General features: G+C 43.2%; 1 protein-coding gene across 20 annotated transcripts in view; it reads left to right on the top strand.

The window, feature by feature from the left end:
* Positions 1-15,273, top strand: part of KCNMA1 (potassium calcium-activated channel subfamily M alpha 1) — a 771,897-nt gene that overhangs the window by 358,374 nt on the left and 398,250 nt on the right. For all 20 annotated transcript variants that reach the window (XM_056113556.1, XM_056113555.1, XM_056113550.1 and 17 more), the window contains exon 3: positions 4,883-4,944. In XM_056113556.1, coding sequence (XP_055969531.1) covers positions 4,883-4,944 — 62 coding nt within the window. The remainder of the gene's footprint in view (positions 1-4,882; positions 4,945-15,273) is intronic.

Genomic DNA, 15,273 nt, shown 5'->3' with positions numbered 1-15,273 from the left:
AATGCTATTTGAGTTCGCCTCTTAAGAGGGTAGCAGGATTCTTTTCCTCCTGTCATGAACTGATTTGCTTAAATAATCTGCTCATTACTTCCTGTCACAGTGACCAAGTAGAGGCTGCTGGGACAAATTAGTGTCAGCTACTTTAGTCATCCAATTGCCAAAACAACAAGTCTGTTTAAGGGAACTTAGATTTGGGGTTATTTCCTTTCTTCCTACCTCTCTCCTCTTCGATGCACTCCTCCTTTCTTTTCCTCTTTGATGAAAGCGCAACATTCTTTGTCGTTGTGTATCTCTGTCTCAGTCTCCCCTCCTCTCTGAGACAGACAGACAGACAGACACACACAGACACACACAGACACACACACACACACACGAATTGTCTTGTCTTGACTCAGCTGTTTATGAATGAAAGAGTCCTCTCTCACTGTTTAGCCGCACCTCTTCTCTGTGCAGCATTTTGAGAAAGAGGTCAGGGCCAGAATCTGACTGCTTATGTCTCAGAAATAGCAGCTTACATCCGAATTAAACTGCTTTTATGCCTCATTCAGACAATAGAGGGAAAGGTACAGATCGGCTTATATCTTTGTAAAGAATTTTGAAAGGAACGAATGAATGAATGAGTGAATGAGTGAGCTTATGGGAAATAGGCTGGGTAAGCTGGCCAGGAGCATGAGCATTTACAAAAATGGTAATTGCCATCAGATTGTAAGAGTTTTTTTTTTTTGGATTCTGTGGAGTATGTCTTAGTTTTTAAAAGAAAATGAAATAATAATAAAATGAAGTCCAGTGGTATATAGTTTTAAAAGTTTAGTAATTTTATTTCAGGTCTCAGGTTTACAATACTATTAATAACTAACGTGTGTATACACAGTAACCACACTTCACCACCATCCCCAAACGCCCAGTACCCTCTGCTGCTATTCTCCTGTTACTTTTAGTTCATTTCTTCATCATTCACCCCACAGCACTTAGCAATGCCAGTTTGTAGTTCAAGACTAAGGATTTATCTTCATTCAATACATCTGTTCCTTTGGTTTGTTTCTCTCTATACAACAGGTGGATGAGATTATCTGGTATTTTCCTGCTCCCTTTGACTTGTTTCACTTAACATGGTGCTCTCAGTCCCATCCGAGCTGCAGAGAACTGCAAGATTTCACCTTTTCTTATAGCTGCATAGTATTCCATTGTGTATATAGACACCTGCCCCCAGCCCCCATTTCTTTATACATTAATCTGTCATTAAATAGTTGGGCTGTTTTCATATCCTGGCTATTGTACTGAGTACTGCAATGAACACAAGTGTCCATACATCTTTTCAAATTAATGTTTGTGAATTGGGGCTGGGGGCAGATGTCAAGAAGTATAATTGCAGGGTTCTATGGAAGACCTATTTTTATTTTTTTGAGGAATACCAATGCTGTTTTCCATAGGGGCTGACAGTATTCTACTAAAACAGTTGATTCTTCTTTTTAAAAGAATTTATCAGGTTTTTAAAATTGCATGTTCTTTTTATAGAGGCCAGTTGTTCAACCGAGTGTTCCCTTTGTTATCTACCGCCCCCCCCCCATGAGTAACGTTAAAATGAATATCTTCTGCACATTTTACTTCCTGTCAGCCGAATTGGCACATGATTCAAACTTGTGTGTGTGGTGCCCCTCACCCCAAACACACCTTGATCTGTTAGAGTGTAATTCGTGGAGGAGACAGATATGGCTAATACTTGTCAGCCTGCAGTCCCTTTAAGGTATTGACATCACTAATAGGCATTTGTTGACCCCTGGGACTGTGTATGTGAGCAATGTTTATGTTTTGTTTCAAGCTAAATTGTTGGCTTCTAAATGTCTCAAAATTTTGGACATCCTCTTAGTTGCATCCTTCTTTGTCAAAGATTAAACAATGTCTAATGTTGAGTGAGGACAGGAGTATTAATATCAACCCCACACAATCATTTGATGAGCTTTAGTACCGCTGGTCTTGTTTGAAATAGATGACAAAACTATCTTTTATATTATGGATGATTATTGTTATATTTTATATTATGGATGATTTTTATATTATGGATGATATTTTATATTATGGATGATTATTGTTATGTTATATATGTTATATATGTTATATATATAACAATATATATAACAATATAACAATATATATTGTTATGTGGCAATAACAAAATCGGGCTGGAGCGATAGCACAGTGGTAGGGCGTTCGCCTTACAAGCGGCCAACATGGCCGACCCGAGTTCGATTCCTCTGCCCCTCTCGGAGAGCCCGGCAAGCTACTGAGAGTATTCGATATGCCAAACACAGTAACAACAAAGTCTCCAATGGAGACGTTACTGGGCCTGCTCGAGAAAATTGACGATCAACGGGAGGGCCTTTACCCTTTACCCTTTTATTGTTATGTGAAGAGTATAAAAAAAGGAATAATCATAGTCATAAAAGTAGCCTGTATATATTTCCTAATTTGGCTTCCTATACCTAAACAGTTTCCAAAATACTTGAAAAGTGTTAAAATTATTATTAGTTACAATTATTTTTGCAATTATTATTAAGTGTTACTCACATACATATACACCAATACAACTTTTATATCTATGAAGTGAAATTAAATATGGATATAAAGATGCATTTGTACATATATGCATACAAAACCACATTTGTATATATGTGAACATTTGTACAGTTTTCCATTCCATTATTGATTGATTGTCTTCCAGTTTATTATTTCTTTTTTCCCCCCACATTACTTTTTTATTTTATTGTATCACCATGAGATAGAGTTACAAAGTTTTCATGTTTGAGAGTCAGCAATACAATGATGAAACACCCATCCCTCTACCAGTGAACATTTTCCACCACTACTGTCCCAAGTGTCAGGCCCCCTCACATACAGACACATCGCAGTCCTCACCCTGCCTCTATGGCAGATATTTTCCTCAATACTCTCTCTCTAATTTGGGGCATTAATTTTGCTCGAATTTTCCCACCACCATTTAAGCCTACCTGCCAGGGGCAGACTAGATAATTTATTTTCCAAGCTCATTTTGAATATTATGAGAGCTTACAGAGGCACAATTGTAAATTTCTAGATCGTAAATGGTTGATTTCCGGAGACATCTCTGTATGGCATTCATCCATTTTGGGATTTAATTGGGAGCCTCTGGGCCAGGGCTGTTGGTGTGCTAAGATGGCACCCAGAGGCAAATTGTGGGTGTGACAGCCAGTCTTCTGGGCAGGTGGTGACCTGAGGAGGGACAGCCCAGGTCCTCTGCCACCATGCAGCCTAGAGATTTAGTCCTGAACCCGCATACCTAGACCTTGCTTTGGAAGCTCTTGGTCACCGGGATTTCATTGGAGTAGGCAGGGAGACTGCACCTGCTCCATCTGGGGTGCCCCGGTGATATTGGCTCGGTATGGGGCCTGGAGATATCTCTAGCACTGCAGTGTCATCTGGGACTTGCTGCTGTGTCTCTGGGCCGGGGCTGTTGGTGTGCTAAGATGGTGCCTGGAGGCTAATTGTGGAGAGGACAGCCAGTCTTCTGGGTGGGCAGGGACCTGGGGAGGGACAGCCCAGGTCCTCTGCTGCCATGTGGTCTGGAGATGTAGTCTTGCAACCCGTATACCTGGGCCTTGCTTGTGGAAGCTCTTGGTCACCGGGATGCCATCTGGAGTAGGTGGGAAGACTGCACCTGCTCCATCTGGGGTGTCCTGGTGGTATTGGCTCGGTGTGGGGCCCAGAGAGATCTCTGGCATTGTGGTGTCTTCTGGGACTTGCTGCTGTGTCTCTGGGCCAGGGCTGTTGGTGTGCTAAGATCCACATTACAACATTTTCAGAAGATTATATCTTGGTGAGGTCCATACTGAGACGGTGGAGTCAGGCTTGGGGTATGGCGGCAATTTTGGATTGTGGAAACAAGTGGCTGCTGGGGACTCTGCTTGAGTGGGCACAGGCCAACCTGCTCCCTCCAATTTACTCCGGTCTGTTTAGCCATTTATGGGTCTGAGCTTAACTGCGGCTTTTGATCTTTTTTGAGATTTATTTAGGGGTCTTTGAGGCAAGGCCAATAGTAGAGCTAACAGGGTGGCACTGGAGTTGGTTCATGGAGGTGACTGGCAGTTCTTCCATGTGTTTTTGGAAGTGGGGGGAGGTAGCCCATCCCAACTCTAAGTGAGCTTGTATAGCTGAGCCAGAGGTGGTTTGTGGGTGTGACTCCCACAAACCTAACTTTTGGCTGTTTAATTTCTTGGTAAACTTGTTCCCAAGTTGTTGGGGTCTGCACAGTGGCAATTTTGGGGTATCAGGAAGCCTGAAGGCATCATCAGGCTGCTGATGCACTCGCCCTGCAGGTACAGGTTGACCTGTTGGCAGCATCATACCCCCCAGTTTATTATTTCTTATGGGGAAAAAAATGGTTATCTGGCACTGAGATTAAGAATAGACAATGAGGACTCCTATTGGGATGATAAACGTATTCTGAATCTAGATTTTAGTGATGACTTCATAGCTCTTAAATTTACCTGCTTTCTAACTAAATTCTACATTATAAAATGACTGCTTCTTAGGCACGAAAGCTACATTTCAATACCACTCCCAAAATCAATATATCTGTGTTTGAGTACCTTTGGGACCTAATCTGTACACAATATGAAAATTGCGTCAGTCTAAAATTTTGTTTGCTCTTTTGCTTCTGAATTGTTTTGACTTCAGCTGAGGAGAAGTAGACCTGAAAAAGCAGGGCCAGGTCCAGACCCAGTGCCTATGGGTCCAAGTCTGCCCTGGCCTCAAGGGTCAATGGTGAGCTGCTGTGCACGTATCAACGAAACAAGTGGGTCTGCTGGTATTCTGCTCGCAGTGATGGCATTTTTCTCTTCTTTTGCAGGTTGTCTTGGTCTTTGCTCTCAGCATTGGTGCACTTGTAATATACTTCATTGATTCTTCCAAGTGAGTATTCAAATCCGTTTTCTTGCACTCGGTTCTCAAATAGCTGTGAGCTTTAGTTTTCTCACTTATTTCCTTTGACCACAACCTTTCAAAGAGCCCCCTGCATGTAGGAGACTTTGTGAGCCAGGCAGGGCAGTTATGTTCTGCTTTTCCAAACTTTACAGGGGGCTGTTGTGAGGAAGGCTTGCCTGTGTTCTGCTGGCCTAGGAGGGAGAGGTGGCTGAGGTCAAGTCTTTTTTCCTGGGTCCAATTCATTCCTAAACCACTATTTCATGATGAGCTATTTACACTGGCGATGTCAAGAGGTTAAGAGGGCTTTGCCGTGAATTTGCACCTGCTGAGTGGGTTAGGGTGTCCAACGGACTGCGGTCAGAGCCATTCTTGCTATGGCTTGAGGGGCCTTTTCTCATTAGAGTTTCAAATGCTTTAACCTGATGGGAGGTCGCATTGGGAAGCATGACACTAGCCTCTGCATTTGCCAACTGAGTATTCAGCAGAGCATCGCCTGCGGGTGCTCCTTGGCTTGACAGTTCAGAGCTGGGACGAAAGACTTCATTAGTAAGTTACAGACGTGTGGGAATTCCTGGAGCAGACGCTCCTGCAGACCCATTGAGTGCCAAGTGAGTGATGTTCTAGGGTGCAAGAACATCACTTGCATGAGAGCCTCGGGCCAGGTCTCTGGGACAGATGGCAAAGACTTTCAGAAGACAGAAGAGGGCAGAGTGGATCGCTGATACCCACTTCTGCTCCGGTTTCTATGCCTGTCAGCCCCGGGCACACCTTTTATCCCAATGCCTGTACCACAAGCTCAAAGCTGACAGAATCTGGAGGACCTGGAGCTAAAGTGATCCGACTCCCTTTCCTGTGGCACATGAACTTGGCAGCTAGACAGCAACCTGGAGCTTTTTGCCAGTGTTACCCTCTGCGAATGAGTTGTTTTAACTCCTTGAACTTCTCTCCCTGCTATGGCTGGAGGCTATCGCTCAATCCCAGGAAAGTACTTTGGTGTCCCTGTTGGCTCAGAGCCTGGGGTGTCTAAATTCTTACCTTGGTGCTTTTTATTTTCCTCCATGTGGTTCACCATAGTACTCATTTCATGCATACCCAAGCTCTGAATTTCTCAGAGCTATATGATCACCAGTCAAAGGAGTTTTGCACTGGCGCCAAATATGCCATGCCAGGCAGGAGAGAGAAAACACCTCAGAATCTGGGATTCTGGGAATCACCACCTGGGAGATGGGCAAGGCTCTCATCCCAGCTGCACACACAGTGGGCTGTCCATGCCCATCTCAGCTGGAGGAGCTTCTTAATATCTGCCATGAGATTCTCCCTCCTCCTTCTCCTCCTCCTGGCCAGCAAAAAGAAGAGCCTTTTAAGCTTGGAAAACTGCACTTGGATTATTATTACAGGTAAGCCCATTTTAAATCATCCCTCCCAAATAATTCTTGACCGTGTTTGGATGGAGTCAAAGATCTTCTAAAGCCTGGGGTCTCGTGTCTCCTTTCTCTCCTCAGGAGTGATGGTGTCTCCTGTGCCAGAGCGTGCACAGCCTGCCAGCCTCCATGCAGGGGCTCGGGGGATAGGTGTGGGCATGTGGTTTGTGTGCTCCATAGAGCAGCCTGTGCGTGGAGGTGAGTGCGGTGTTCGGTTTGAAAGACAGATGCCTCGTGACCTTCATTCCCTTCCTTGCCCATTTTGTTCCCCTGAGTTTCTCAGAAATAAAAATTTTTTTGTTAGGTGGGTTGGAATCGTGTCCTTCTTTACAATGTTGACTATGAAGCAGTTGCTGTGTAGCTCCTGGGGTGCATGACTCTGTCTAAAACCATAGTAGGGGATAGAATTCTCCCGACTAGACACCTCAGAATCTGGGATTCTTCAATCCCAGGAAAGGGCTTTGCTCTTGCCCAACACTTTGCATCACCTCGGTGTCCTGTGGTTTTAGTTATGATTCCACTAAGCTTTGGGGAAGCCAGCACTGGGGATCCTTTCTGGTTTCTTGGGTGAATTTGCAAGCCCATCTATTTCATGGATAGGTCCTCAGTCCTGCTTTCAGCCTAGCCACGCCAAAATGCCAATTAGTCTTCAACCAAGAGAGTTATCACTCTCCTTGTGGACTGCTCTCCCTTCATCATAGTCTCAGCCCTTCTTCACTGTCACTCAACTCTGGGTTTTTAATTCTTTTCTAAGAAGACTTTATGCTTATTTAAGTAGTGCTTTCTACTTTTCATTTGCATTATTTCATTGGTTTCTGAAACTGTATCCCAAGATTCCAGTACAGGGACTAGGAGCTGCATAGTTAAATCACTTTAGCATTCTCATGGGGAAAGCCAGCAAGAAATCTCAGCTTAATAAAGGATAACATTAAAGTAACATTTGTAAAGTTACCTTCCTGATAAGCCATAGATTTCTAGGAACAAAACAGCTCATGATTAATTATAAGCAGTTGTAGCGAACAAGATAAAAATGTTCTATCCGTACACATGTAAGAAGAAGATTTAAAATGAAAAGAAGATTTAAAAATGTAACTTCTTAGAAACCATCCTTTCCTTCAAAACTATCACTGGTTTTTCACTCATTGTTTGCCTCATCTTCTGGGAAACTTGGAAAGAATGAAAGTTCTTGGGTAGGAGAGATAGAATAGCATAGTATAGTATAGTGCTTGCCTTGCATGCAGCTGACCTGGGTTTGATCCCAAGCATTCCTTCCTTTGCCCACTTTGGACTCAGGGTCTGGTCTCCTGAGTCCCACAAGGAGTTACTCCTGAACACATTCAAGAATAAGCCCTGAGCACTGTTGGGTGTAGCCCCTAGAAACAAACAAAAAAAGTTCTGGGGGTTGGAGCAATAGTGCAGCAGGTAGGGTACTTGTATTGCACTCAGCTGACCTGAGTTCCATTTCCAGTACTCCATATGGTCCCGCAAGCACTTCCAGGAGTGATTCTCTTGGTGAAGAATCAGGAATAAGCCTAAACATCACTGGATGTGTCTCCCTGCCCTCCCTCCCCCAGCTCTCAAATGCTAGTTTTCTTGGAAGGTAGGCTGCATCATTGCTCTGGGAAAAGATACTCGGTATACTTTAGATAAATTTAGTTATTATTTAAACCCTTCAAATATATACATCAGAAGGTTTCCTTTGTGGAGCTTATGTAGGCATATATTTTTCATGAAATGACTTGTCTTCTGTGAATTCTAACCAGAGACAGACTCTCCAAATGGCAGGCAGTTGCAGATTAACATATAAACATGTGCTAGTGGTCGCTCTACTGCCTCTGAGTCCAGGCAAGTCCAGCCAAGCTGAAGGAGTGGACAGGTTGGGTAGTTTTTCCACTTCTGCATATCAGCAAGTGGGGAAGACCATTCAGATAAATGGCATCATTTCTGGCTTAGTGATCTTTCTACCCTTTCTTTCGCTAGAAAGAGGCACTGGGTAGGTGATTTCCAAGGATTTTCTCTCCTCTGAATCTTTCCTTTTCCACTGTTTGGCTGTGATTGATGCCCAAACAGTTTGTTTAGAGATGTCATTTGAGCTTCAATTTTCCAAGCATGACAGAAATAGAAGCGTTACTTGTTCAGCCTTAAGTAATAATTTTTCTTGTAATAGATAGTAATCTTGTCGTCGGAGCTCTTGGACTTGAATCCCCAAGAGAATCCCATTAAACCATATGAAAATAGCAGGGCTCATCATTCCACTGATGAAACACTTCTAGAAACATCCAGGAGAGAGCAAGATGCTCCATCAGCTCTTTGGGTAGACATGAATGTCAGTTCCTTTAGCAAACACAGTTAGGCTCAAAGCCTGTCTCACATGGACATCTTATCCCCCAGAGACTTTCAGTCAGCCACACCAGGAAGGTGCTACCCTAAAGAGCTTCATTTCTCTTTCATTCTTTTCTTTAAGGTAGTGTTAATGCATAGGCATGGTCCACTCCTCATTGTGATGTCTTTGGATGCCACTATAGACTGCCCCTCTCCATTTGTCTCATATATGCAGATACCCTATGATGATTTTTTTTTGAAAGCCATGCAGCCAAGACCCATTGGGAGGTCACACTGTTACCAGTGTTTGCTCCATCTCTGTATTTTTCTTCCTTTTGACACAGGAGCAGTGATTCCTCTCTAATAGACAAGGGGAAAAAATACCCACAGGCTTTAGAGGAAGAGCAGAATTCACAAGTTGCATAATGCGGCATTTCCTGCTGCTTCTAGAATTTTGAGAGAAAGTTGGAAAAGAATGAGACTTAGGTTCCTGGGTATTTGCATTTCCCCCCAGAGGCATTCTGGGAAAGGATGACTCATTTGTGTGGAGGTATTTATTCCTTTGATTCATGTTTAAACTCTGCCACTTCTTATGCTACAGTTGCGTGGATTATGAATATTTAATGCTGCATAGACTGAAAATGAAGGTCAATTCCTGCTTGCCAGTGACTTCAATGCAGGCTCATGTATCCAACAAGGCTAGCTACCTGCTGTTTGTGAAACTGAGAGGTTCTACATTGTTAAATTTGTCCTTAATGACTTTATCTGCTTCAGAATGGCCAGTTATTCCCTCAGTCTTTGCTCCAGGCGACCACTGTCAGCAGTTTTGGTTTGGAGAGATGGACAGTAGGTAGGTGGAAGGAAGAACAGTACAGGTTTTGGACAGCATCTTACTGGATTTCAGAGTAACAGTGATAATGAGATTTGAAAATGACTTTCAGTCTAAAAATTTTTTTGTTTTGTATTCAGTGATTCATTTATTGTGTATTCCTTTGTTTGAAAGATCTTGAATGCCATCATGCTGAATATTTTCTCCATGGTAGTATTGCTTATGTTAGGTATTCTTAAGTAAATCTCTCTTAAGATTGCAATAGAAATGGACCAGATTGCTTTCATAAACTCTGATTTAAAAAAATCAGAGTTGTTTTTTTTTTTTTTTTTTACTGATGCCACTGATGTACTGGAAATACCCAGAGCTATGGCAGAATCAGTCAGTCATTCATCTGTTTCAACTGCTCCTGTCTTCACCCAGTTGGGTCTCTCCTCCAACCAGAAATTCTCCTTCATAAAGGAGGAGAGAGGTTGGCATGGACTGGCACTCATAGATGGTATTCTCCAAACAGGCTGAGCGCAAAGTGCTTTAAAATAGCACACATGAGCCCATTGAATTCATAGCCTTGCTATTTCTGTTCTCACTTTAAAGATGAACCGACTGGACCACAGAATCCTCCCAGCAACGTGCTTTAAAGGCTCAAGAAGTGAAATTCCAGGTTCTGGAAGCAACTAAATGAGTTGAGAGAGCTGTTACGAAGTTGAGCTGTCCCTTAGCTTATCCTACTGATTTGATTCCTCTGTCCTGTTTCTCTTTTATTCTCATCTCTTCACTTTTCACCTTTCAGGCTAAATCTGTAAGACTTGGCGACTTGTGCTCACGAGAGTCTGATCAGAAGCTTTCTCCCGGGAATATGGGCCATGGAAGAGGGGGAGCTTGTTCATGGCCCATGTGCTGACTGACGTCTGGGCCTTGACTCACTTCTTCCTAAATTATGGTTTGATTAAGACTCTTTCCCTCAGTAAATGGCAGCAGTTTATGATGGAGTGGGGTCACGTTAGCAAAGAATAAGAACTGATGATTGTTTTTCAAGGGTTCTGCCCACTGAAAGATTTCTCTCCAAGTACAAGGAAACTTTTTTGCCTCTTACCCTCACTTGATTATTGGTGCTTGTCACACCTGCTCCCTCATAGATTAATTCTGAAACAGAGTTTCCCAAACTTATTTGAAGTATTTCCCCCTTTTGGAAAAATGGCCTCTCAACACCTCCCCCCTCCACATACAAATCTGCATGTTTCAAGTGAACCATCAGAAAGTACACTGTCCCTCAACGGCTTTGGATGTTACTACCAGCCACCGGGTTTTCCCAGCACCTTCAGGGAGGTTGGATGCCATTGTACCATCCATTTTTGGAAAACCTGCTTTATGAAGATACATAAGTTAGCTAATTTGTTATAGTTGTGTTAGCAAATCCATGTCACAAAGAGACTTCTAAGGAGCTCTTTGACATATTCTAAGGCAGCAGCTTCTCCAGTCTTTCCTTACTGACTGTACGGTTGTTGTTTAGGCCTAGCCCCTGGATCAGCGCATAGAAGGCCCTGGCCAGAGTGATAAGTGTAGATGCCCTTTGTATGTATGATAGTGAACTATGAATGTCAGTTAGGATCCCCACAAGCAACATGCAACATACTAGATGGGCAGCCCAGGGCCAGGTAAAGGAAACTTCCTTAATGCCGCCCAGCTCCTTCATGGAAGCCAGACTTTGTCGGTAGCACTCCGAGAAATTCACTTCAGCTTGCTGCCTCCGTGCCCTTTGTGAAAAGCCATGGCATGCGTTTAACCTTTGTCAGAGAAATCAACCCACATCCCTGTGTGTGAAAGCCTTTCATGATTTTTTTCCTTCTTAAATACTCCCCCCTCAATTTTCTCCATCCCTCACTGACATTTTTATTGCCAGGCTCTGGTTTGGAAAATTACGGGTAGGAAAAGTTCAAGGGCAGGATGTTCAGAACAGTCCTGCACATCTGTGAGGGAACGCTACAGGAGAGCCAGCAGCTGTTCAAAGAATGGAACGTCAGATGGTAGAGGAGCTGAGCCCACTGAGGGCTGGGGAAGAGGAGCCGCCTCGGGGACCAAGATGCAGTAAATAGCTCCCTATGGGAAGTCTTGGTCCCTTCGCAGAAGTTAACCTTTAATGGTCACCCCCATTCTCTGACATGGAAGCAGTCTTAGCTTAACCATTGGGATGCATCTCATTTTCCAAATTGCTGTTCTTTTATCACTGGGAAGCTGGTGGAGACTAGGGAGGGTGTGCGTATTGGTAAGAGCTCTTCCTCCACCCGTGCTCCACTGCTGCCATGATCTTGGCTTCTGTTTAGCTGTCAATGCCCTAACACCTAAGTATCCTATGCAGCTGCAGCTTAAAGCATCAAAGAACATGTTGGTCTTTGATATTTCCTTGTGGGGAAAAAAGTAGGGTCTATGTGACAAGTGGGAGGGCAGTGGTATTAGACCATCCAGGTTTGCGTCAAAGGACTTTAGAATACAAGTTAGAAGAGGCTCCTGGAAGAGGTACTACAGGCCACTGGAAGCCACTCTATCCTGTGTGGTAGCATACTCCTCCCAGGATGAAGGGCAGTCATCCTAGTAGCCAGGAACAAGGTTAGCACCAGCCACCGAGCTCTTCCCTCTGAGTTCAGTCCTCTTTCTACCCAATCTCATGAGTTGTTTCTACTGAATGGAAGAACCACCAAAGGTATGGCAAAGCAAAGTGTGATATTTTTGTACCAATTCTGGCGTTCTAGTCTGTCATTATGGGGCAACTTTAGGACCCTAGAATAGAAGTGAGATCATCTAAGGTGCTAAAGCTCAAACTCAGCTTTGTGGGGGCTTGGGATTTGTTCACCTCATTGAGACCTTGAATTCCTTGCTTTGATGATCCTGTTTTTTAATTTTTTTATTTCCCCCTTGCATAATTTTAGAGGGGGCTAGGTAAGAGTTCAACTCTGTTGTGGACATTTAATGAGGCTGAACACATTGGGTTGGCCTGTTTGGAATTTGTTATGCATAACTTTTGAGGACATTTTGCCCAATTACTCATTTGTTTCCCCTATGAAAACACTCTCTGATAGCTATGTCTATAAATCCATATCTACTCTAGTCTCTAAAATTAGGATGAGTTATTTCTTCTATTCTTGCTACTCTCCAGAATTGAAAAAAAGTATACTTTGGATAATCTGATGCTATTTTAGTCCACTTGATTCTTTGAAGAGAAATGATTGTTTCAGGGCAAATGAAGAAAATGCTTTTTTTATCAGGAACAGCTAGTCATCTTTGTCATACAATCAGTATGTGTTTATGTCAACTGGGGGCTGGATCTGCTCTCCATTATGTGATACTGGTCCTCTACATAAAGTCAAAGCCACACCATTTGAGAGCTAGCTGGAGAGACAGATCCAAATAGTTCAGTCCCAACACAAGAGTGAAGCTCAGGTTTAATACTACCATGGCTATGCTGAGACATGGTGTTGGCTATTATAGCTACATTTGGGGGTTTATGGGCTGCAGACAGGAATGGGGAATATGACCTCTGTCTTGGCTTTTATTCCCCTTGTCCTTCTTCTTGACAGCCTGACAAATTGTAGCTTTGGGGAGACCCTGGTTAGTAATGAGTCATTTTAGTTTAAAAATAGAAACACTTGCTGCAAGAATGCCCTTGGGACTTTTAGATGCTCATGTTTACAGAATTTTGGAAAAGAGTTTGTGTATGTGTGTGTGTGTGTGTATGTGTGAGAGAGAGAGAGAGAGAGAGGGAGAGAGAGAGAAAGAGAGAGAGAATTAAGTCCCACCTATCAATTGAAAGAACAGCATGATATCGGAGGATTAGTGACCAGTGTCATCATGCTAACAGAAATGAAACTGAAAGCCAGGAATCTGTGTCCAAAAAGGGATAAGTTAGATCATTGATCGTTATTCATTACCAGCTCTGTGCAAGACATTTTGCGAGGTATTGCGATCAAGTACTAGCCTTTTCCATTAAGATATTGATATTGTTCCAGTTTAACAAGGTCAGGAAGTCCATCCATAAACATTAGAAATTTGAAGTAACAAAACAAGATAACAAGCGAGATATTGCCAAGCAATACATTTTCAGTTATGAGGAGGAGTTTTGCAAACAAGAAGTGCCGAGAGTTGAGAGAGAAGCTGATGAGCTCATAGGTCTTATAGACTGCTTTGACCTTGGGGAGGTTTTGAGTTGATGAGACAGGGAACTCACTCCTCCAACTCCTGGAAGCCACAGGAAAGGACTGTCATTAGATTTGCCTTTTGGCGTCTTGGCTTTCATTCGCAATGTCCTGAGTCTCCCTGGAGTCAGCCTTTAAGTCAGTCCCCCAGATTATGGACGCAGATGTTTCTAGGATGCATAATCAGTAAAGCAAACTATCTCTCATGGTGGTAATGCCTTTCCGTCAGTTGTCTGTAAAGAAAATCTTTGGCAACTTCTTTTTGGAAATTGTTGCAAGAGAGAAGCATCCACTCTCTCTGAGATGCAGTTCAGGGTGAACTTTGCCTTCCAGGGGCCATGTGGATGAACTGCCACTGGCAGAGCAAGCAGAGATGAAGGGACAGGTGGAAGGCAGTGAGGTGATGCAGCACTGACGCAGTTGCCCTGGCCAGCTCCAGGCACCTGCTTAGTGACCAGTTTGCCCGGGCACTGTGAGGTTTCCTGGAGCTTTGTGCTTCTGGAACCCTTCCTCCCTAATGAATATTCAAAGTTCTCTTTAATGACTGATCATACAAAGTAAATGCAATCCACTCTGAGTTAGTTATGACATATTCATTATTACTGTCTTCAGTTTCTTCCTTCTGATCCTAAAGAAAGTAAAATCAAGATGTTTTCACGAGTCTTGAAAGCAATGGCCAGGCCTCGGCACTGTGTCTGCCATTCCTGATGGAGAAGCTGGCCCTGTTTCCAGCTTTCCTGTCAGCTCCATCCTTCTGGAAGGTTTCACAGATAATATGCCTGGAGACAGATGCCTTCAACCAAACCCCTCCCAGGATCATTTTATTGTTTCAGATGTGAAAATAAAAATAAACGTTCCATCTCAAACCATATCTTGTGACTTGGATTGGGGAAATATTCACTTGAGCAAGCAGCACAAATAAAAATAAAAATGCATCTGTGACTGTGTCACATTTTGAAGCAACTCCTAATAATCTTGTTTCTCTAGTGTATTCTGGAGAAGCGTGTGCTTTATTCACACTTACCTGTGTTTGAAAAGGAATTTGGCTGATCTGAGATGGATTTTGCTGATTGGGAGGAACAATTAACATTTCTTACTTAAGAGGTTGACAAACTCAGGTAGATAGGTTAAAAAAAAGCTATTGGGAATGAGGGAAGGGACTGGTTTGAACTGATTTTACAGGGCTGGCTTCCATGGCTTCCCAGTCCTAACTGAAGGTCTCCAAGTAGAAACAAGGTTCCTGAAGCCACGCCTTCCTGTTTCAAAGCAAGAGAAAGGGCTTTTATGGTGAATCTCCAGTTTTAAAATATTGCTCAAACTTTTAAAGGACTCTGCTGGCCAAACAAAACACCTCAGAGTGGGGCCTCCGGTTTTCAATCTTTATACGAAATGTCTTTCTTGTCTTGAATTAGCTCTGCTCTCTGTGTGCCAGGAAATATTCTTAACTGTTGTTTGTCCATCTCCCAAAAAGGGCCCCTTCTCTCTCCCAAGCCAGGAGTCCGTGGTCACTAGGTACTCCATAGCTTGTCTCTCCTCTCACACATTTTCAAATGCTGCT

This window comes from Sorex fumeus, unplaced genomic scaffold (assembly GCF_029834395.1).
Source record: "Sorex fumeus unplaced genomic scaffold, SorFum_2.1 ptg000020l, whole genome shotgun sequence".
NCBI lineage: Eukaryota > Metazoa > Chordata > Mammalia > Eulipotyphla > Soricidae > Sorex > Sorex fumeus.
Note: the sequence above shows the minus strand (reverse complement) of the source record. Positions and strands in the feature narration are given on the sequence as shown.